The following is a 24,371-nucleotide window of genomic DNA, read 5'->3' as shown; positions in this document are numbered from 1 at the left end:
GGCGGCACCACAAATCTTCGTATGACAAAGTGCAAAACATCTCAATGCCGTCCAAAGCAAAAACACCATACAAGAAATGTTCCAAACGGCAGAGAAAAATCACAGATTCAGTAACATTTCACATCGCCAAAGACATAGTACCAATTAACACGGTTACCAAAGAGGATCCGTTTGCTTGACAAGTGGTATGTAATGCCATCACGCAACTATTTTTCTCAAGTTGCCACCCCAGAGCTGTACGAGAAATAAAAGACACAAGTTGAAACAGAGCTGTCACAAGTGGAATATTAAACAGCAACAACGGACTTGTGGAGCCCTACATAAGTCTGACCGTACACTTTATTAATGAGGACTTCCACTTGAAAAGTCGCTGTTTGCAAACTGCATTTTCCCCAGAGGATCATACAAGTGAGAATATCGCAACAGAGATGAGAGAAGCTTTAGCTGATTGGGGCCTAGATGAGAGTCGTCTAGTCTGTATTACAACAGACAATGACGTGGACATGGTGTAGGCTGCACCTGAACAAGTGGACCAGGTTGCAGTGCTTTGGCCACAGACTTTTGCAGTTGGTAAATTGTGCCCAATTGCGCATTCTATTTTACTATTGTTGCTATTGCTATACTATTACTGTTACATATTATGACCTAGCAACCTGTTCGTACATTCTAATTGTAGAGGATGGGGCTGGGGAAGAATAAATGATACATACTGTCAGGTTGATAGCCAAAGCTCTTTCTGAAGACATCCTCTGTTTTTTCATATCGCAATATATATCGCAGAAAAACAAAATATCGCAATGTCAGTTATTTCTAATATCGTGCAACCCTAGAATGTACATATATATCCTAATGGTAAACTATGAAAGCAAACAAAAAGAAAAATGTAATGCTATTGATGTAATATATTATATTTTAATTTAACCACAGAGGGACAACACAGGGTTACACATTGTCAACAATCCTCTCTCCCAAGCCATCAGATCACATGCATAAGTACATGGTTATATTACTAAAGACACCCTAAATATTCTCTGTACCTTTGTGACATTCCGCTCTATGTAGCTAACACTCAGTATCTAGTATCCCAGCTATACAAAACTGCAAAACTGCAATCCCAGTGTATTTAGCTACATTTGTTCAATTTAGGAATTCTTTTTAACCATCTTTAAATATCATACATGAATTAATTTCCCTTTTCACGCTCTCCCCACCCCAATTCATTGATGACTGTGACAGCTTGCCCAGTGAATTTGCACTACAAAATCTGTGGAGATATTACTCACTACTAATGTGCTAAATAAAGATAGGGTGAAGAACATGTTTGCGTTAATATTTGTTTTCGGATGTGCATGGAAAGACTGAAACGTTGCAAAGGTTGTCTGGTTACTCATCATTAGTTTATGCCAGAGGAGCTAAATATCTCCATACTCAAATAGTGTTTTATTGTTTTGTGATCATAGTACAGCCCCTGCAGATGTTTTCTCTGTGTGGAAACACTGAGGGGAATGGGCACAACCCACATTTCCACAGATTTTTGTCTTCATTAAAAGCGACTGTTTGGTGATTCAGACTTTCCACATACTGTATGAGGCGCTCGTCAGACTGTAATTTCTTTCTCTGTGAGTAATTTGTTGGCCACATTGTGTGACACCCTCTTAAGTAGCCCTTCTACCGTGTGCCCAGCTACATCCCACAGACAGTTGACAATAGGGATTACCAACTTGGCTTCGAGGATAATCATCTGGCAGTGTAGACATAAGCTTTATTCAAAGTCAAGGCAGTTGCCTGCCTTTAACAGGTCAGTTTTACTTTAGGAGCAGATGTGTTTTCATTAAGGCCCTCGTCTGTCTTCGACGGGTCAGTTTCATGTTTGGATCAGATATGACGCCATTAATTGAACGGCTTAGTGAACGAGTGACACGTGAATCACCCTGTTTTATGTATCCGTCTAGAGGAACATATTGTCCTGAGGTAGAGCAGGTTGTGTGTGTGTGTGTGCATGCAACACTGGCATACACTCACCTCAGTCTGCCCCATTTATTAATAAAACCTCAATAAAGTGCACCCTAGATTAGATGCATTTACAATGTCAGCACATCACATTGTCTGTTAGAGGGAGAACAGGAGGGAATGAAAAAGACAAGCAGAGAGAGACAGAGAGAGACAGAGAGAGCGTAGACAATGGCTGTCTGATTTGGCCCTGCGGGCTGAGATCAGCCTAATCAATGGAGGGGATCATGCGTGGATGAGCAGTATGACATCAGCATTGGGAGCTTAGTCCCAGGGTCACCATTGTTGCCTGTCTGCCGCCCCCCCCCCCCCCCCCCCTCCTGAGTAAACAGTGGCTCCCCGGGGACCCGTTGGATGTCATTAATGGGCTTGTCTGACCTCTCTGGCCAGGCAGCCTACTGTCCATTGTTACAGGGCCTAAATAGATTCCAAGGAGTTCTTCCACGGACGGGGATTCCTACCTGTCCCCGGCCAGCCTAGGAAGGAGAACAGGAAGAGAGGGTCAAAAAAACAAGCCCCCAATATGTGTTCTATCACTGGTAAGGTATCACAACGGGGGATGGTTTTCGCACTGACTAACGAGCGCCTCTTCTGGCCGTGCGATTCTGTTTTAACCCTACACATAAATCGCACTTGAATCACGGGAAGGGTATACTGTTACTGCGACCCCGGTCTTGGCGAGATCTGAGGACGAGAGTGTTGTGGTGATGTGAACAGAGGATGTATACAGAGGAAAGAGACAAGCCCATTTGCACCTGAGGAATTGCGGGTATCTGCATGCTGTGTGGCCTCAGATCATGCACGTGAAGTCAAATTTACATATTCTGTGGGGAATCTATAGGGCCAAAAGACATTTTTATGTTGTGGTAGTTTTACAGAATACAACAGGAATCGTATGTCATCCGTGTATGAAATGATCTCTTTTTTAGTAAAGATCACCACCATTTACTAAAATACCAACAAGCCTATGTTGTTCTGACTCTAGATATCAAACCCTGGTGCACAAAACCTGAGGCGTCAAACACTTTGTCAAGCGACGACATGAGAGCCTGAAAGGCCCAAGCATCTGGCGTGAGTTATATTGCAAGAATGTGCTTTGTGTTTGGTTTGGATTATTCCAGGAATGTCTGCTGCTCTGTCATGATAGATGATTGCTGTGGAGCCTGGCTCATTCCAAGAGGCCTGTTAGGAAAACATTGATACCTTGAGCGCACACCGCTCTCGGCCTCCTTAAACACGTCGAACAAAAGACTGCTTTCACAAGGCTCACTACCACTATTTTTTCCTGACTGTGCATCCGGCGCCGATGCTGGTGTTGGGTGTATAGCATGACTAAGTTGACCGCACTTCAAACGGCAGCGCGCTCTCAGGGCCGCCCATGGTTTGACGAATGGCTTCTACTCCCCCATGGCTCCTGCCAGCGTTGAGGTAGAACAGCACGGCAGAAATCCTCCCGCGACCGGGCTGTGTCCCAGGCGGCGCCTTTTCCCCTTCGCGTTGTGCCACCGAACGGGACCGTGTTCCCTCCGTAGTGTGCCAGACGGGCGACTGAGAAGCGTGGCGTTTGGGAGGCGCAGGAGTCTTTACACCTCCTCCTCCATCATGCCTAGCCCGCGGGGACGGCTACTCTGCACTAAATATTGAACACCACTCTCCTCTTCTCAATTAGACCTCAAAGCATGTCGCCTCCACAACTCTGCCACGGGTGTCAGAAAAAGAAACAAACCCCACACAACACTTTCATTCCACTGGTCTGGCCGATGAAGGTTTCCAATTCGGCTGTCGAAACTTTCACCTCACGTGTGACGTGGGATGACGCCCAATGATGTGCTGCCGCGACATGAAAGGCTCGGACCGCGGGACTTCGGCGAGGTTGTGTTCCGCGGCAGCCCAGTGTGCACTGTCACCAGACGGGGTCCATGAGGAGCTGTTGGGATGGGGGACATGCGTACCCAGGGGTGTGCTTCGCTTTGGTGTCAGGGGAGCAGCCAATGAGGAGGCTTCATAGTCACGCCCCCCCCCCCCCCCCCCCCCCCTTGGCTGAGCTTTGATGTGATGCACGTTCGATGAGCCTCTCGATGCATCAATTACCACTTAACAATTACACTTCTCTTTCATCTGCAAAGCCAATTAATGTCTAAGTGTGGACTAGAATTTCAAAGAGAGAGAGAAAGCTAATTTTACGGCATATTACCATATTATGTATTTTTGAAGCTTTGCGTGAATGTATTTAATGCTAATTATAAAGGCTTGTTGAAATGGAAAGCTGTTTCTATGATTTTGATTGTGTCATGAGGAGATAATTGCCTAAGCTCTAGTAGTTCATTCATTATGCTGCAAATAACAACCGAAAGAAATTACTGCAATTGTAACCTTTTCCCTACTACAATTGATTTATCATTATGAAAGATAACTTGCCACTGAGAGTCTGCTGTGTACTAGTAGACTTGTGGAACATTCTCTGACTCATTCCTGGCTTCCTTACTTAAATTGATACTCAAATGTGTGTGTGTGTGTGTGTGTGTGTGCGTGTGGCGGGGGGGCATTTCATATTTCAAAGCATTGATGGGGAGTGTATTTATACAGTGTGTATATATAGTATATATACTGTATTTATATATACACACAGGGTGTGGGTGAAGTGAAGAGAATATATGGTTGTGTATGTGTGTCTGTGTGTGTTTACAGGAGAATGGGTTTTCTGCTTCTGCCTCAGGTCTTGTAATGATATTTCTCTCTTCCCCTCACCGTACCACTACCCATGGTCCTTCTCTCCCCTCACCTCACCACTACCCTTGAGCCCTCTCTCCGTAAACACTGGTACAGTCTCCATGAACTCCATAAACACTAGTACAGTGCATGTCCCCATAAACACTAGTACAGTCGCCATGAACTCCATAAACACTAGTACAGTGCATGTCCCCATAAACACTAGTACAGTCGCCATGAACTCCATAAACACTAGTACAGAAAATGTAAGCACTTGCATAGTACAGCACGTCTCCATAAACACTGGTACAGTGCCGGTCCCCATAAACACTCGTGGAGTACCTGTCCCCATAAACACTAGTATAGTACATATCCCCATAAACACTAGTATAGTGCATGTCCCCATAAACACTAGTGCTGTACATATCCTCGTAAACACAAGTACAGTGCATGTCCCCATAAACACTAGTGCAGTGCATGTCCCCATAAACACTAGTGCAGTGCATGTCCCCATAAACACTAGTGCAGTGCATGTCCCCATAAACACTAGTGCAGTGCATGTCCCCATAAACACTAGAACAGCACACATCCCATAAACACTAGTACAGCATGTTTATCACAGCAATGGAGCCTACCGACAACCAGGTGCTGCTCTGCTCTCAGTCGGCTTTCTTCAGTCGGACTTGGGGAAAATGTGTCTGTTCACATCAGCCAGCCATTCCCTGAGATGACCTTCACTCTGCGGGGAGATCAGCCATGACTCACAGCCGGCTAGCGCCTTGACAGGTGGAGGCTGGCCTTGCTTCTTTAATGAGCTCTCACAGGGAGGCCTAGGGCTCGTGTGGCACCCTTTTAATTGGGTCTGGTCGAAAATAGTGCACTAGACGGATAGGGTTCCATTTACTGCACATCCAGACTCACCTGTATGACGACACCAGAGTGACGTGCCCTCCTCCAGTACCAGTCGTGTCCGGACACATGCCTCAGTGTCACGACTAGTTCACAGTGTGCTTTCCCCCAGCTACGCGAGTCTGTTATGACACGTTCGTTCAAAGTCAGTCTCACATTCAAGGTTCAGAGAGTTCACGCAGGGCATTCATGAGACCCCGTCACACGTTTGTCACGACAGACTAATACATCTAATTGGCTTCTGTTCTTCTTACCCCCGGGCCTCGGTGGAGTCCCACGTCTCCCACTGCGACGCGGTATGCACGGAGCTCCCAGGCAGGGACAGCCTCAGCGTGTGTGTGTGTGTATGCTTCACGTCAGGCAGCCTGTTGTTGAGTCCTTATAGACTGACGAACTGGTCGATGACTGGCTAGGCGATGGGTCTGTCGAGGGTATTGAGCGCCAGAGGCTGATCCATATGGATGAACCTAGGGGTGACAAGGGAAGGCTTCCAAACCGGCCCTCAGTATAAAGTACAGTACTTTTGACCTAGCTTACCGTAATGCCCTTGGCAAGGAATAGGGTACCGTTTTATATAGCCTCGTCATAGTAAATCTGAGGTCCTTTTTGTATTTTCCAACATTCTTGCTCTTACCAGGAAAAGGACATTGCTCCATGAGCTTTGCTAAGGGGGCCAAACCTCTCTCCCATTCTCTCTTTCTTCGCTACTCTTTATATCCCTGCTCTCCCTCCCCTTCTCTCTCTCTTTCTCTGTTTCTCTTCCACTCTGTCTCCCGGCCCTGTGGGTGTGCTTTACACAGGCTAAGACAGGCAGAGGAGAGGTTCGAACTCCAGACACAGGTTGGAGTGTGATCCATTCATCAAATAGTGAGAAAAGAAATCACCAATCTCCCATCGCTTTATCAAAGACAGGAGCTCCTTATCGCAGGGTCATTTATGGAGCTTAGCTGGACTGGTTTCCAGAACCTGGGCATATCAGACGCTCCTTTTGTCAAGAGGAGAGTTTGCGGTCTCTTGCTGCCATGACACGGATGCATTTACAGCATGTTTGTTTGTGTTTTCATTACTCCATGTTATTCTTTGTCGTGCGTGTGTGTGTGTGTGTGTGTGTGTTGCTTTTCTCTCTGTGAGAATTGCTTTCTGAGAAAGTTTTCTATTTGATTTGGCTGGCAGGCAGCAGCTTTGGCAGGCAGCAGCAATGAAAGCCAGGGTGTCCATGTTGGGCCGTTGCTCTGTGCTCCTCTCTGCTCACGTTAAGAGCTGCAGGCAGCGTTGCCAGATGGGGAGGTTTCCCACATAATTGGGCTATTTTTAATGATGACTTACAGAGTTGCATAGAAAAAATTGCGTTTGTGAGACCGCGGGTGATTTTTCGGTATACAGTCAATGAAATCTGGCAACCCTGACTGCAGGAAGAAGACAAGAGGCTGGGGCTGGTCACTAACTGTGTTTGTGTCCCCGGGCCGTGTTTCATGTGTGGTGGCACAAGATAAGAACAGTTTGTTCCTAATTAAAGCCTAAGGAGCCACGAACAAGCATGCCGTTTTCTGTTTGTGTGGGGTTTTGATTCAGCGCTACAATAGAAAGAGAGACGATTGTCAGCAGGCTTGGGGGAACCGGGGCACGGTGTAGATGTATGTGTGCTATCTGAACATGCTAGCTACCTTTTGATTTGATGGAACGCTAGGGGAATAAAGCTTTCAGTGAACATAGTGTTGTTGTTTTTTAGCCCCCACTTGACATCGCTAATCTCCACACAACGATGATTCATCATTACGATGGTAGTTGTCCTAGACATTTTTTCATGTTAGATAATGTGTCTGCCATCTGGTATCTAAACACAAACGTGTTTATAACCTGAACATTTGGTGCAGAACACCGGTCTCACACACTTCACCATTGGTTTTTTTAAACCGGAGATATTTTAGGAGCAGAACTAATGAGAGATCAGACAAAAACCCTGGGTGGGTGCACTTTAACATTAACCTTTTTTTTAATTTTTTTTTATTCATGTTTTTTCTTCTGTGAAGTCTGGGCCATTATAAATCCATTGACGGATTAGACAGCTAAAAATAGCTGCTTAGTAGGAGAGACTTACTGTGCAGCTTGAACCATAAACAAACAAGCGGGGAGTTTCTCGGGTGCCCGGTCTGCCTGTGTTTCAGGGAATCATTTGTGGTCTGCCAGGGTTGACCTCGGTCAGGAAGCAGTGGAGGCGGGATGAAAAACAAAGCCCCGTTTAACGCTGCTGTACATTGGGAGTTGGAAGAGGGGCCTCCGAGCAGACAGCCAGGCTGTGGCCGGTGCGTGGGTGCCCTCCCGGCTAGCCCGCAGACGGGGCGAAAAACACTTAGGATTCAAGAGCACGTCACAGTTAGACAGAGCACATCAGCTGTCGTCCTCCGCGAACCCAGCTGTCCGCGAAAAACCTCGGCCTGCGCCAGCGTATCATCTCAGCCAGCCTCTGGCCCGCCTACTGCAAGGCAGCAACTGCCTGCGTGTGCTTTTTCTCCACATCCCTTGTTAATAAAAGGAACACAAGGCGTGGTCCTGACACATCGGGCATCACTGTGTTTGCTTGGCGCGGTCGGCTTCAAGCGGAGCGTCGGTTGAAACGGAGAGTGACCACTGGGAAGCACGCAGGGTCAGACTGGGCGATAATGTATTTGTCCTCTTGCTCACTTGTCCACCGGGGCCTCCCACTCCTAATACGTTTCTGGTTAGAGCCAGTTTGCATGGTTTTGTGGAGAGAATACTACACATCGTTGAATGTGATCTCGAGTTTCTTAGGCAATTTCTCGCATGGAATTGTTTTCATTTCTCAGGACAAGAATAGACTGACGAGTTCAGAAGAAAGTTCTTTGTTTCTGGCTATTTTGAGCCTGTAATCGAACCCACAAATGCTGATGCTCCAGATACTGAACTAGTCAAAAGGTCAGTTTTATTGTTTCTTTAGTCAGCACAACAGTGTTCAGCAGTGCAAACATAATTGCCAAAGGGTTTTCTAATGATCTATTAGCTGTTTAAAATGATAAACTTGGATTAACCAACATAACGTGCCATTGTAACACAAAAGTGATGGTTGCTGATAATGGGCCTCTGTATGCCTATGTAGATATTCCATCAAAAAACTACAATAGTCATTTACCACATTAAGAATGTCTACGCAGTATTTCTGGTCAATTTGGTGTTATATTAATGGACGAAAAATATATATACATGTAAGCCCAAATGTATTCATGCCCATGCCAAGTTTTGAGCCATAGTGAACTTTTATTTGACCAATAGGTTTCTTCTGGCTGGAAATGAAATAAACAAGTGACAAAAGCTGTAAGATATTGTGCTGGAGATACAAATGAATAATGTAACTATTTCAGTTTTTTTCAAATTTTTACAAAACATGCAATGTCCAACATTATTCACACCTGTTGAAATTGTTGCAAATATTTGAGAAAATGCAAGTTTCAATGCCATTTAAAATGGGAGAGCATTCTAATCACCTATAAATTGAGAACAGCTGAACAGCAATAGTTCTCTAGTCAGTTACTAGTCAACTGCAAGACATGGTTAAAAATAGAAATAGTGACGTTATTCATTTGTATCCCCAGCACAATGTCTTACCGTGTTTTGTCACTTGTTTATGGCATTTCCAGCCAGAAGAAACCTATTGGTCAAATGAAAATTCACTATGGCTCAAAATTTGGCATGGGTCTGAATACATTGAATCATTGAATGCTGCCATATATAACATCTGACCTTGACTGACTAATAGGGAAAATCCCATAATACAAGATGTGTAGGTTAGCTCAATAATTTATAGCGCTTTACACCCACTATCCATTGCTTTGGTTAATTTGAATGTGAATGACATTCATTCCCCTACACTTTGTATTGACATTTAACATGAAAAAGAAATACAACAGAAATATAAAAGAAATATATATAATTGAAAAGAGAAGTTGAATAGCTTCAGTAGCCTGAGGTTGTCCAATGCTTAGAGTATAATCCTGGCTAATATATCATTTGACGTTGATGCTGGGAACTTTTCTGCCTTATTTTCAGACAAAGTTTCTTAACTTTGTCTGAAAGCATAGAAATCAGCCGCACGTCAATTCAGTTATGATTACACCAGGCTTAATATTCAGTGGTTCTTTCTAATCTGTAATCAGTGAAATACTGAGTCACTGAAAAAATTGTGATACAATTCCTTTGTAGGCTTTCACATGGAATAAATGACTAAACATCTCCAGCGGTGCCCTATTAATCTGTATCTCAATGACGAATTGAACCAGGGGAGGGCAAAGACTTTGGTCCTACCACCGCTTGATCGTCCACCCCTGCAATGTATAGAAACCGTTACAATTCCCTATTGGTAGGTTGGATAAATCTAATGAGATGATGCATGTAAATTGTTTTCCAGAGAATCATAATGAGTGGTTACATCACTAACAGATCACTATGGTAAAGAAGAAACATGTTCCAGTTCTCTTACTCCCAGCCTATTCATGGATTGCACGTTTTGTCACAATACGGTTTTGAACTTTTGTTTTGGGTCTCGCGGCCAACTGATCCTTGTGCTCAATGGGAGCTGATGAAGATGTGGTGTTAAGTGCAGTAGGCTATTGAGGCTTGAAAACGCAATACTATCTCTAAAGGCATGAGATTTGTTGCATCATTCTGATGTCACTGGGATTTCAGATGCAGTATAATCTTAACTAGCCAGTTAATATTCAGAAGTGTTAATTTCATTTTAGCTAGTTACTGTTAGCATCCCTAGCTATTCTTCACTGACTTGTACATTACTTTTGCAATTTTATTTCCCAACCCCTATTTTGTAATTTAGTCAAAACTGTAATTATAACCTGTTTAAAGTCATTATCCACCATTCACCTTCTGCTCATCTGGTTGAGCTGCGCCAGTCAGTGGCCATGGCAACAACATAACGGACTAACGGAGGTGTAATCCATGAATAGACATGGACCCTTCCAAAGAAACTCTATGAAACAAATTTCAACCAACCATTATCTGACTGGCTTCTTCTAGATATATATTCATATAAAGGTACGTTATAAACCTGGTGCTTAGAATTCTAAATGCTGATTGGCTGACAGTCGTGGGATATGAGACCATCACATCACTGTTTATTTCTCTAACTACATGAGTATCTGGACTAAGCACTGTTTCCAGGCACTCCGCATGCTTCATTCCTAAGAACAGCTCTTAGCCATGGTATATTGGCCATGTACCTCAACCCCTCATGCCTTATTGCTTAAGTCAATAGTGGTTGTTGGTCCAAATACGCCAGCAGTCCAGAAATCTGCATCGCACTAAGTCCCCCAACAGCAACAGCTGGGTGCTTCCCCTACACACCTGCCTCCCTTTGGGGGCTCATCTGTGGAGGTATTTGAGGGCTCCCATGGAGAAGCACGGGACAGAGGCCAAAAGAAGCTAGACAGAAGATTAGCCAGAGAAGGAAGTAAGATGGAGGAAGATGTGCAGGAAATGGAGGTTGCCGATGCCGCCAAGAGTACGACCACTAGCACAACTACCAGCACCCTTTCCTCCCAAAACCCCACCGGGAGGCTTCCCCAAGGACACTGCCTCCCCTTGAAACGGGTTTGTCCTTTCAGCTTGATTTTTCCCTTCTCTTCTGGTTAATAAAACGACCTCCATAGGGCTTGAACACACCCTCTGTGTCTGTTCACGGTGTCTCTCCCCATTGCATGGTGTAGATATCATCCCACTACCGTACCAATAATTTTCTGAGTTCACTTAGTGAATCCTCTCCCTGCGCCCCCTGCCCCCCCCTCCCTCCCTCCTTCGAAGTCTGGTGTGGAGGACTTGTAAAGATTCAGTGTTTTAATCAAGCAGAAATCGATAGCTCCAGAGATATGTATTGATCTTTCAGGCCCAAGGGTGTAACAGAGTCATTTGGCCACTGACCCTGTACGATGCTCATGTAAACAACCTGAGGCTGTCGTGGTTTAAAGACACAGACACCAGAGGGAGTTCTAAAGGGCAAGCTATGTCTGGATCAGGAGAAAGTTCAAATTAAATCATCACTGATAATGGAAAGCATTATTTTTTTTAACTTGTAGCAGCAAGTGGCATTAACAGATGTCTGACATACAGATAGAAAAAAGAACCACATACAACTTCACCAGAGTGTGGTGAGTTACACAAAGCCACCCTCCATAACAAACATTTCATAAACTATGATAACAATGACTTTTGCTCACGCACGGCATTTATATTGCCATGTGTTATCTTAAAATATTTTCCGGCGCTGGCAGTGATTGACATGACATTACCACAGTCAGGGTGTCCTCCTTCAGATTATTTCCAGCCTGTCTCTAGCACCTCTGCCATACAATAAGAGTGCATATGGCTTTCTCTTCTCAGTCTGAGTCACAGAGACTGCTGCCTGTCTTTACCCACAGTAACCACAATGTGTCATATCTGTGCCTACTTCCAGCCTTAACCTTTCAGTCCCGGTCCTCTCAGTGTATTTCAGACACGTGGGTTGTATCGCAAAGCTCCTCCTCTGAGTTCTTCTTTCAGTGATCAAGTCTGAAGTGCCCCAGTTTGAATATTCCAGGTCAGCTCCTCCCATAAAAGAAAATAAAAAACATTTTATGTATATGTTTGTTTTATGTTTTTTGTCATTCAGCAGATGCTCATATCCAGAGCCGCTGACAGGAGCAATTAGGGCTAACTGTCTGGCTCAAAGACAGAAAAACAAAAAAATGTCAGCATGCTGGCTTGGGGATTCAGGTAACCTTTCGGTTACTGGTCTGATGCTCTTACCCCTAGACTATCTGCCAACAGTAGATTTTATAAATTTTTAGGAAGCGATTTAAAAACTGTAAATGGACAAATTGTTTTAATGTGAATAAAATATAAAATAAAATATAAAATTATATATATATATATATATATATATATATATAAAACGGTGAAAAATTGTGGATATAAAAAGTCTACACATCCCTGTGAAAATGCCAGGTTTTATAAATCACGTCAGAACGTTTTCCACTTTTGATGTGACCTATAATGTGAAAAATTCTATTGAAAAACAAACTGAAATCTTCGAGGGGGAAAAATTAAAAATAAAATCCTTACAATAACCTGGTTGCATAAGTGTGCACACCCTCTTATAACTGGGGACGTGGCTGTGTTCAGAATGAACCAATCACATTCAAACTCAAAGTCATTACACACCTGCCATTATTTAAAGTCACAACAGAGACATTACAAAGAACTGGACATCACTCCAAAATGTATGAAAAGACAAGAAGAAAACTGGTCTGGGAGGCTTCCAAGAGGCCTACAGCAACATTAAAGGAACAGCAGGAATTTCTGGCAAATACTGGCTGTGTGCTACATGTGACAACAATCTCCCATATTCTTCAAATGAATGGGCTGTGGGGTAGGGTGGCAAGACGGAAGCCTTTTCTTACAAAGAAAAACATCCAAGCCCGGCTGAAGTTTGTAAAAACAATCAAGTCCCCCAAAAGCATGTGGGGAAAAGTGTTATGGTCTGATGAAACCAAGGTTGAACTTGTTGGCCATAATTCCAAAAGGTATGTTTGGCGCAAAAACAACACTGCACAACACTGCACATCACCCAAAGAACACCATACCTGCAGTGAAGCATGGTGGTGGCAGCATCATGCTTTGGGGCTGTTTTTCTTCAGCTGGAACCGGGGCCTTAGTCAGAGTGGAGAGAAATAAGAACAGTTCCAAATACCAGGCAATTTTGGCACAAAACTTTCAGGCGTCCATTAGAAAGATGAAGAGGAAGTTCACCTTTCAGCATGAAAACGACCCAAAGCACACGTCCAAATCCACAAAAGCATGGCTTCACCAGAAGAAGATTAACATTTTAGAATGGCCGAACCAGAGCTCAGACCTGAATCCAATTGAACATCTGTGGGGTGATCTGAAGAGGGCTGTGCACAGGAGGTATCCTCGCAATCTGACAGATTTGGCAAAGAAAAGTGGGCAAATATTGCCATGTCAAGATGTGCCCTGCTAATAGACTCATACCCAAAAAGACTGAGTGCTGTAATAAAATCAAAAGGTGCTTCAACAAAGTATTAGTTTAAAGGTGTGCACACTTATGCAACCAGGTTATTGTGAAACTTTTTATTCATCCCCCTCAAAGATTTTAGTTATTTTTTCAATTGAATTGTTCACTTTATAGGTTACATTAAAGGTGGAAAAGGTTCTGACATGATTTATCTTTGTCTCATTCTTTTACATCACAAGAACCTGGCATTTTAACAGAGGTGTGTAGGCTTTTTATATCCACTGAATATATATACATATTCGATTTTTTAACCTCTCCATTGTGAATGTCTGTATTGACTCTCATCGTGACCATCTATGGTTTGGGAAATGAGACTCCTGAGGAGGCAGGAACACAGTCACCACTGTAATAGGAGGCCAAACCGCACAGATGATGCTAAAGATAAAATGAATAATTTGACTCAGTGACTCAGGCTAAGTGAGCAGGACTGTGCATTATCAGACGATTGTTTTCATGGGCTGCCTAGCGTTCAGTGAACAACAACTCAGTGAGCCAGTGCTCCACTTCACACACAGTAGGCAGCCCGTTGGATGTATACGCAGCACATAGTGTTGCAGGTCCCCCTCAGCTCCAAAACCGAACTCTCTCACACTCCGGGCAGCGGCGCCACCAGAAGGTCATCTGACCTGGGACGAACACCAGCGGTCCCTCCCTATGCCGGTCTAATGTGACGGATCCCTGCGCGGCATGGACGGGCCGGGGGACACGTCGTGTTGTTGGTGTATGTGAGAACGTGCCGCGGCCCTTCCGCCGTAGCCGTGCTCCCATGGACTGACAGCAGCAGGTGTGCTAGCAGAAGGCAGGCAACATGAATGACGTCCATTTATGTAACATGTCCGTATGAGCGGAGGGACGGAGGCTGGGTGCGAGACAGAGGGAGTCCATTCAGGTCGTGCATGGTGGATCTTTCGGTCTTTATAACTCTTTTGTGGTTGTTGTGCTGGTGTAACCGTGTTTCATTTGGTCGACTTTTTGTCAATTTGACTTTGAGTTTAAAAAGGATATACTGTGATTGTCAACGGTATATGAAGACAGCAAATGTGTACCTCAGAAAAAGTATTTTAAAAAAAAGAAAGAAAATTGTTCAAGGCATATTTTCTAAAATCCAGCGGTATTATCTAATACAACTTTAGCTTGTTAAGAAATATTTTCTTTATTTTAAGGATGGTTGCATTTGTTACCTGAAAACAAGATAATTGTACAAGATTAATGTACTTGATATGACAAATATTTTTTGCAGTGTCTTTCATTTACACACTGGATATCTATTTGTTTGACTATTTACATTTCACTGACTTTGTCAATGAATATTTTATTTATTCTTAATTTAAGAAAAGCGCTATGGCTTTTTATATCTTACTAATCTAACTTCCTGCAAGAATCGGACGTAATCAGGCATAGACGGACAACTGTAAATAACCATAGAAACAGGAAGAATTATCATGTGAAAATTCATCACTATTGGACAGCTTTCTTATGTCCCAAATGGCACCATATTTATAGGACTCTGGTCAAAAGTAGTGCACTGTATAGGGAATAGACTGCTGTTTGTCTGGAGCAATGATTCAAAAAACAAGATTTATTTGCGTTCAACCTAGATGCATTAGAATCTCCCCTGGCTCAGGTTTTCACCTCTGCCTCTTGATTTAGCTTGGCAAGTTGTCTCTGCGATCTCCACTGGACATCTCTAATATGGCTGTAGTGGTTTATAGTTCCCTCCATGCACACAGAACTGTCACTAATGACAGGGGGTGCTTGTATCTATTCTTATGCTAGATAGCTAGATGTCACACCTTCAACTGGGCTGCGCAGTGTGTGAAGAGCTGCTTTTTCACTTCCAGAAAAATACGGATGCATGCCCTCCGACGCACTCACTCACACACACAAGCAGACATACATGCGACATGTTGACACACAGAACAGCACTCAGACTGATGGTACTATGTAGGTGGTGTAGTGTGCGCGTCACCTTATTCCTATAAAGAGTTTCCATTTGCAGGTTGTTGTTTTTTTTTCCATGAGTGGGTGAAGTTTTATTTTTCGTGGCCTTGTATCGCATCAACGTTTTTTCATGTGACTTTTTTTTTTTTTTCTGCCTTTGACCAGATGGATTTATGTTGTTGTTTTTTGTAAAGCCTCAGGCCCCCTCCCGCCCACAACACCCTGACACACCTCCAGCCAAGCAACCAGACCCATTCTATTGGCCCCGTTAATAATGCTGGAGATGATCCAGCCTATTAAACTCCCGCCTCTCTGCAGCCCCCCTGGCCTGCCAATCATATTGTTTAATTAGTACACAAGAGCGTGGTGGCCAAGTGCAACCGCTCACTCACCAATCACTGCACGGTCCTGGCTGGAGTTGCTATGCTCAAATTCCTCACGGTAACCAGACTCATTTGAATTACCTCAGGCCAATGTGCTGTGATGGTGGGGATTGTTGTATTATTTTCTTTTTGCACACGTGATGAGTTCTGTGTGGTTGATATCGTCGAGGTGTCTGTGGTTGTGAAGCTTCAGTAGTCGGGGTTATGTGACGATTGCACTTGATCGCCAGAGACGAGAGGGTTTAAATGGCGAATCAAGGAAGGAATTAGCATTTGCTTGGGGTGCAGAATAGATCAGGTTTGAAAGTAATTACCCTGTCGTCAATCTCAACTGTCTGACATCTGACGCCCCAAAAGACAGTGCTGTACTTTTGTAAAATGTTCTACGGTCATCTAACGTCTAACGTCAACATCCTTGACGCTATTCAGGCTGCACGATGGTCAGGTTTTAGATATAGTGGGTTATTATCTTCTAAATAGTTGTCATAACATAACTTCACATAGGTTTGGAGCGCCAGGACGGGACTTAAAGCAATCGGTGGTTAGCAGCTCTGATTAGCACTAAACAGAACACAAGTATCACTTCCTATATCACTTCCTATACGTTCCATTCATTTTTCCACAGAGGCCAATGCCGCGCGCAAAAAAAAAAAAACTTAGTTTGGCTGCGTTTGCTTGAGACCAACCCCCCCCCCCCACTCCACATCTCTGGAAAAGTACTCGAAATACTCTGCAGCGTGATCCCAGTGTCAATATGGTTGTAGATACAGAATAGCGAGAGCACTGTTTACATTGAAATGGCTGCGGACCAGATAGCTCAGGTCTATAGATAACTGTTTGTTTCAATAACACACCGCCTGTTACCATATAAGACAACGTTATGACTCACCCAGCTTTCTGACCTACAATGTGGGAACTCATGATTCATGCAAGCTGCAGCTTAAGCAGGCAGGGGCCTAAAATACTCTGGTATGCCATCTCTTACACACACAGACATACACACACCCACACACATATGCACAGATGTACTCAGCAACATATTGCGAGGCATGACAATGTTTCCCGAGTTAGAAGGAGAGTAACCGAATGACTGGCCAGGCTGAGAAGTCCTTCTGAGGTAATGCTAGCACGTTTCTATGTTGTGTAGCTGCATTCCAGGCATGAGCTTCATAACTTGCATTTCTGTCAGGAAGTGGTGTAAAGATTTGCTGTGTTATTGTTTTTTTGGCAAGCCGCATAGCCGTAGTCTCAGATTCAGCAATTAAAGCTATTGGAAGCTGAGTAATCATGTTACACCCTGTTACAGCTTCGTCTAAATTAAGGACCGCTTCAGAAATGATTGTCAGTTGCGGCTGCTCACGTTGACCTGCGCATTTGGGCAGTGTGTAGGGGAATCAAAGAGCTCTGGTTGGACTCTCTCTCTTCACCGGATTTCATGTGATACCCTCAAAGAGAGTCTTTCACTTTAAACGTAGCATAAGAGGGAAACTACGCGTGATGCATGTTTCGTTTCAACGTGCAGCGATGACGGAGGAGCACCACAGAACAGCTCTGCCCGCGGGCACGTGTGCAGCCTACCGGTGCCACTCGCTTACGCCGTGTCACAGCAAGACGGGAACGTGTTTACCCATCTGAACCTGCTTAACGGTTGTTGTTTTTTTTAGAGGTTTAGCGGATGATGATACTGTCATTTTCAATAATAGTTTCAGACGGTGGCAGTTATGGCCCTCTTACCACCACAGATGTTCATTGGTGTGTAGGTCTCTCAATGGTGCTACTATATGAGAGTCCCCCAGTACTCTTGACAGATGTTCACAATCCGAGGAGGTCATCCTTTCTTTCATCCCTCTTCGTCTTCTCCTCGCCCCCCTCCTTCACCATCACCCAGGCACAGAACTGATGCCGTTTATTAATGTCTGTAGGCAAGAGCCGGAGGATGGGTCGGTAATACTGCGGGGGGAAACCAAAAAGGAGTCATAGCTCCGTTGGCTTTACCCGGGAAACACTGTCCCAGAACTGGTCCTTGCAACACTGCAGTTTTCAGTTATTTCATTTACATTGCATTTAGGTGTTTACATTGGTGAGTTTACATTTTCATTATTTTTAGGAGGCGATATTAAACCCACAACCTTGAGGTTGCAAGCATCACACTGTGCAAACCAAGCTCTTTTTAAAATGTTGGTGGCCTACTGGTCGAACAACTATGAAATGCAGTTATTAGTTTTGCTCTGAATGGGGATGAGGATGCAAAATTAATCTCTCACCATGTGAAAAGGCTTCGGATTCATTTGCGGATTGACTTGGGATTATTTGTCACATATACATATGTGTGTGTGTTTGTTTGTGTGTATGTTTGGCAAATCCACATAGCCTGACTTGACGCTGTGTTTGGCCTCGCTGTTGGCAGTGACCCTGAGGTCGCCACCAAACCATGAGTTTTGCCTGGTTGTTCTTACTCTTCTGTATCCATGGAGACCCAGGGAGATTCCCCCTTCCTCTGATCGCTACAAGTTTCATGCAGATATACTCACAATGAGAGGCTTAACAAGGTAAATTCAGTGCTATTGAATTGTTCCCTGGTTAAATATATTTCTTAGGAGAGCTCGTAACTTCCCTTTCTTCTTTGCATAACTTTATATTATCCAGTCACAAGACATCTTGTGGACCCTTTGGGTATTTCAGGTGCCTGTAGTTACTATATCACAATCGCCATGTGACTATCGCATCATGTAAAAAATAGAAAATAATGAAATATGGGTTTTTTTATTAGAATTATTTAAAACAATATCTTACTGAATATCATAGTTTTTTGCATGAAGGTTTTAACATTTAATATCCTTAAAATGTCTTTTTATACTTTTATATATTTTTTGGTTATTGTTTTGGTGTAAAACTGGTGTCAATTGTCAAAAACAATAGTTGTAAGACTTGGAGAATTAACTGAAAATAATGGCAATTTTTATTAATTAGCTTCTTTTAGATTTCTTTGAACTACTGTATTTTCTATCTATATTAAACTCATGGATAAAATGCACACATATAAAAAGGAATAAATAATATGAATACATAAAAAAAAGTTTTTGAATTATAAAGTACCCACATTACGATCATTTTGAATGTTAATTAGGATTCTGGTGAATTTGGCAAATTAAAGATAGCCTTGCAATCCTTCCTCTGACCATCATCATCATCCCTTTGACGTACTGAAAGACAGATTGTCGATCCTTATTCTGGCCTCGGAGAGCAACAGCTTCTTTAAGGTGCTGAAGTCACTGTTATATGCCTGTGGTACACGGGTTTGCTGGAAAGCCCCTCTGAGAAGACATCCTTCCTCTGTCCTGTTTCTTCTCTATTTCTCTTTCAGACAACATTTTAGTTTCGACATCATACCTGAATGCACTTGCAGTTTTAATTATGCGTACGACAACTCTTGTTACTCTGACACAAATTGCATTGAACTTCCTATCTCTGTTATCTCATCGAAGCCCTGCTTTCTCCATGTCCCAATAAATGGTATCAATCCCCGAAATGGGCCTTGAGAAAAACAAGAAGCTGATAGACCCCAGTGGATTTGGGTGCGTGTGCATGTGTGCTGCGAGCCAGCAGGAGCACATAATGACCAGAGAGACATCTGAGGTCAGGTAGAGTGCATTCTCATGAAAATTCACCTGCCTCTGCTAGTAATCTCTATTTCGATTTGTTCGTACTCTTAATGATCTGTTATTCTATGCTGAAGCATTAAAGATGTAGGACAAATTGGTGTAAAAAAAATCAGCAGCGTGTCACATTAACTGGTTTTTGATGATCACTGCAGTCTGGCTCAAAGTGAACTACCACCATGGGTGTAAAAAAAATACATTTTTGCTGAATATTAATGAGACCTACAGTGGGGAGAACAAGTATTTGATACACTGACGATTTTGCAGGTTTTCCTACTTACAAAGCATGTAGAGGTCTGTCATTTTTATCATAGGTACTCTTCAACTGTGTGAGATGGAATCTAAAACAAAAATCCAGAAAATCACATTGTATGATTTTTTCATATTTAATTAGCATTTGATTGCATGACATAAGTATTTGATCACCTACCAACCAGTAAGAATTCCGGCTCTCACAAACCTGTTCGTTTTTCTTTAAAAAGCCCTCCTGTTCTCCACTCATTACCTGTATTAACTGCACCTGTTTGAACTTGTTTCCTGTATAAAAGACACCTGTCCACACACTCAATCAAACAGACTCCAACCTCTCCACAATGGCTAAGACTAGACAGCTGTGGGAGGACATCAGGGATAAATTGTAGACCTGCACAAGGCTGAGATGGGCTACAGGACAATAGGCAAGCAGCTTGGTGAGAAGGCAACAATTGTTGGCCCAATTATTAGAAAATGGAAGAAGTTCAAGATGACGGCCAATCTCCCTCGGTCTGGGGCTCAATGCAAGATCTCACCTCGTGGGGCATCAATGATCATGAGGAAGGTGAGGGATCAGCCCAGAACTACACGGCAGGACCTGGTCAATGACCTGAAGAGAGCTGGGACCACTGTCTCAAAGAAAAACATTAGTAACACATTACGTCGTCATGGATTAAAATCCTGCAGCGCACGCAATGTCCCCCTGCTCAAGCCAGCGCATGTCCAGGCCCGTCTGAAGTTTGCCAATGACCATCTGGATGATCCAGAGGAGGAATGGGAGAAGGCCATGTGGTCTGATGAGACAAAAGTAGAGCTTTTTGGTCTAAACTCCACTCGCTGTGTTTGGAGGAAGAAGAAGGATGAGTACAATCCCAAGAACACCATCCCAACCGTGAAGCATGAAGGTGGAAACATCATTCTTTGGGGATGCTTTTCTGCAGGGGACAGGACGACTGTACTGTATTGAGGGGAGGATGGATGGGGCCATGTATCGCGAGATCATGACCTACAACCTCCTTCCCTCAGTAAGGGCATTGAAGATGGGTCGTGGCTGGGACTTCCAGCATGACAACGACCCGAAACACACAGTCAGGGCAACTAAGGAGTGGCTCCGTAAGAAGCATCTCAAGGTCCTGGAGTGGGCTAGCCAGTCTCCAGACCTGAACCCAATAGAACATCTTTGGAGGGAGCTGAAAGTCCGTGTTGCCTAGCGACAGCCACGAAACCAGAAGGATCAGGAGAAGGTCTGTATGGAGGAGTGGGCCAAAATCCCTGCTGCAGTGTGTGCAAACCTGGTCAAGAACTACAGGAAACGTATGATCTCTGTAATTGCAAACAAAGGTTTCTGTACCAAATATTTAGTTCTGTTTTTCTGATGTATCAAATACTTATGTCATGCAATATAATGCAAATTAATTACTTAAAAATCATACAATGTGATTTTCTGGATTTTTGTTTTAGATTCCGTCACTCACAGTTGAAGAGTACCTATGATACAGACTCCTAAATGCTTTGTAAGTGGGGAAACCTGCAAAATCGGCAGTGCATCAAATACTTGTTTTCCCCACTGTACATACCTCACACGTGTTTTTCAGTTTTTTTTACATCCATTTATTTTTATAGTAAGGAAAGACAACTCTACAAATCCTGGCACCACCTGAAAAGCCCCGTCTATGTTGTCTGTGTGTCTGTGCCTCTCAATGATTCGCTTTCATTAATCTACTACAATTAACTTACCTTAAGCCCCAGACTAAAATCCTTTAACACGCTGAGGTAATAAATACTTTGGTGGCCAAGGGGACATGTAGTACTATTCTGCTCCATGCGCCTCCTTCGTCATTTTAACACGTGACATCATGGCTTAATAGAAACAGTTACCCGCGGGTCCCTCCAGGTGGGTCGGTTAAAGCAGAACTGTTATTTCCTTTGGGAGAAGGGAGAACAGCATGAGGAGAACCATGAAGGAGCCTGGGAGCCGTGAGATGAGGAAATTGCCTCTTAAGTACAGTATAATAGGAATAGTCATCTGGGTTGACCTTCACTGAATCGAGCGACAGGCTCTGCCCCCTCATTTCAGAGTAAGTGTGAAAAGATGAATGTATGCATTTATGGGGACCAACAGAAGGCACTCTGTAAGTCTGTGTGTGTGTGTGTGTGTGTGTGTGTGCCTGTCTTGATATTAGCCACCTTGGTTGCAGCCAAATAATATCTTACTAATTGCATATTTACGGGAGATTGTTTTTCCCCACCAGCTGTATATTTTGTTATACTGCCCTAAGCATTAGTGTCTTATTACTAACTACATAATTTGGATAATTCACCATTCAAGCCATACTCATCCTCTGAAAAATCACTGACATCTGGCTTCAAGACTCCTCCTGTAGCAGTAGGTATTGGCCAACGTTCCTCACAACCTGGCTAGCGTTCAATACCTGCCGCTCAGGAGAACTGGAGTGCATTCAAAATGGCACTCTGACTTTGATAGTACACTACTAGTAGCCAGGTCAAAGTAGTTCACCAGAAAGGAAACAGGGTGCCGTTTTGGACGCAAGCCTCTAATAGTGTTACTGAAGCAGACAGGGTATTTTGCGACTAGTCAATGCGGTCATTAAGAGAGAGAAGTTAATTCTGATTTTCTGAATGGGAACTACAGCGTGTTATGTTTTAAGGAAGCAAATTCGGATGTCCCGCGACGCCGGAAACATTGTGCTATGGTCCTTTGGATGTCCTAAGGGTGTCACCCTGTTTGCTTTCTGTTACCACTGTGAAGAAATGTATGTAACTTGCTTTCTGAACCACAAGGTGTTGTAGCGTAGTTGCAATAGAGACAGTATACGCATGTTTTTGCTTCACATTACAGACCTAAGGCTGTGCTGTCAAAGAAAGGTAGTAATTACTGACATCTGGCATCAAGAAAGATGCTAAAGCAGTGGGGAGTTGAAGCTCAGAACAGCAGTTCTATTGTTTGCTGTGGCATTACATTTCCCAGTGTAGGACTGTAGGGTATAATGAGACTCAGCATTAGAGTTGGAGTTATTGAACAGAAGATGTTCAGATGCATCCTTATTGATCGTCTTCACATTTTCTTAAAATAAGTTGCCTCAACATGTTCATGATCTGCAGGGCTAATTTTCTGCACAGGGCCACAAGCTTTCGATACAGCCATGGTAACATCTGCTGTTATGTGCTTGTGTAATGCCCATTTAACCGATAAAACATTTTAGGTTTTTGAGGACGCACCGCTTGTTTTTTATTAATTGCAATTTTAGTGAATAACATTCAAACCTTGTAAAACAGATCTGTATATACAATCATTTTAAGTTCTGATGAAAGCTACAGTGAAATCGTGGTTTACATTGTAGCCTATAAAGCCCCAAGGTTACCTACGACTGTGAATTTCTGTAGCACAGGGGAACAACAGCATTTGTCATGGAGACTCATGATTTATGCCCAGTGTAGCTTGAATGTAATGAGCCATTGAATCTGTTTCTGTGTCAGAAGTGCTGAAGGAAATGTTTCACAGCGCGCCAGGCTGCCATTTCCAACCAATCAAAGAAGCTCAGCGAGGCCTGTCTTTTATAGGATACGTCTATGAAATGTCTAGCCGAAGCCTCGAGACTTCAAATGACAACTTTCCTAAGCACAAGAGACTGCAGTTTCATAGTTTACTCAAAAATTCAACTTTCAGGTTTTCACCTCGAAGGGGAAACGTCAGAGTGAACCACGTCGAAACAACAGTTTTTCTTTTCCTTTGTGTTTTCTGTTAAGATTCCTCACATCATCCTCCGCTCCGTGAAAATGGCTGGAGAGAGAGAGAGAGAGAGAGAGAGAGAGAGAGAGAGAGAGAGAGAGAGAGAGAGAGAGAGAGAGAGAGAGAGAGAGAGAGAGAGAGAGAGAGAGAGAGAGAGAGAGAGAGAGAGAGAGAGAGAGAGAGAGAGAGAGAGAGAGAGAGAGAGAGAGAGAGAGAGAGAGAGAGAGAGAGAGAGAGAGAGAGAGAGAGAGAGAGAGAGAGAGAGAGAGAGAGAGAGAGAGAGAGAGAGAGAGAGAGAGAGAGAGAGAGAGAGAGAGAGAGAGAGAGAGAGAGAGAGAGAGAGAGAGAGAGAGAGAGAGAGAGAGAGAGAGAGAGAGAGAGAGAGAGAGAGAGAGAGAGAGAGAGAGAGAGAGAGAGAGAGAGAGAGAGAGAGGAGTGTGTTGTCATGGTGTCCAGAGTGTACGTGTGGGGGGAGGGGGATGGCAAAGAGGAGGGTGCTGAGAAAGTCCTGCTGTTGACATAAGACATGTGACCTCTACTGTCACTTGGGTTTGTTCTAGATGAGGATAAGACAGACAGAGGGAGAGCGAGAGGGGGAGAGAGCGAGAGAGAGAGAGGGGCCCTGTTTTGCATAATGTAAAGACATGTTATGTGTAATAATCATC

The 24,371-nt window shown here is 43.6% G+C and overlaps 1 protein-coding gene across 9 annotated transcripts in view; it reads left to right on the top strand.

Annotated features, from left to right (window-relative positions):
- Positions 1-24,371, top strand: part of bach2b (BTB and CNC homology 1, basic leucine zipper transcription factor 2b) — an 83,619-nt gene that overhangs the window by 28,255 nt on the left and 30,993 nt on the right. Inside the window, exon 1 of one of the 9 annotated variants that reach the window (XM_034287766.1) lies at positions 14,127-14,609. The exons of 4 other annotated variants lie outside the window; for them this stretch is intronic. Coding sequence is in view for 1 of the 5 variants with exons in the window: in XM_020056272.2 (XP_019911831.1) it covers positions 16,085-16,102 (18 nt within the window). In the remaining 4 variants the exon portion in view is untranslated. Of the gene's footprint in view, positions 1-14,126; positions 14,610-16,082; positions 16,103-17,141; positions 17,162-19,666; positions 19,686-21,905; positions 22,034-24,371 lie in introns of those variants that run through there. 4 more of the 9 variants (XM_020056272.2, XM_020056273.2, XM_020056275.2 and 1 more) reach the window with 4 other exon arrangements.

Source organism: Esox lucius, chromosome 18 (assembly GCF_011004845.1).
Source record: "Esox lucius isolate fEsoLuc1 chromosome 18, fEsoLuc1.pri, whole genome shotgun sequence".
In the NCBI taxonomy this organism is placed as follows: Eukaryota; Metazoa; Chordata; class Actinopteri; order Esociformes; family Esocidae; genus Esox; species Esox lucius.
This window is presented reverse-complemented; position numbering and strand designations above follow the sequence as displayed.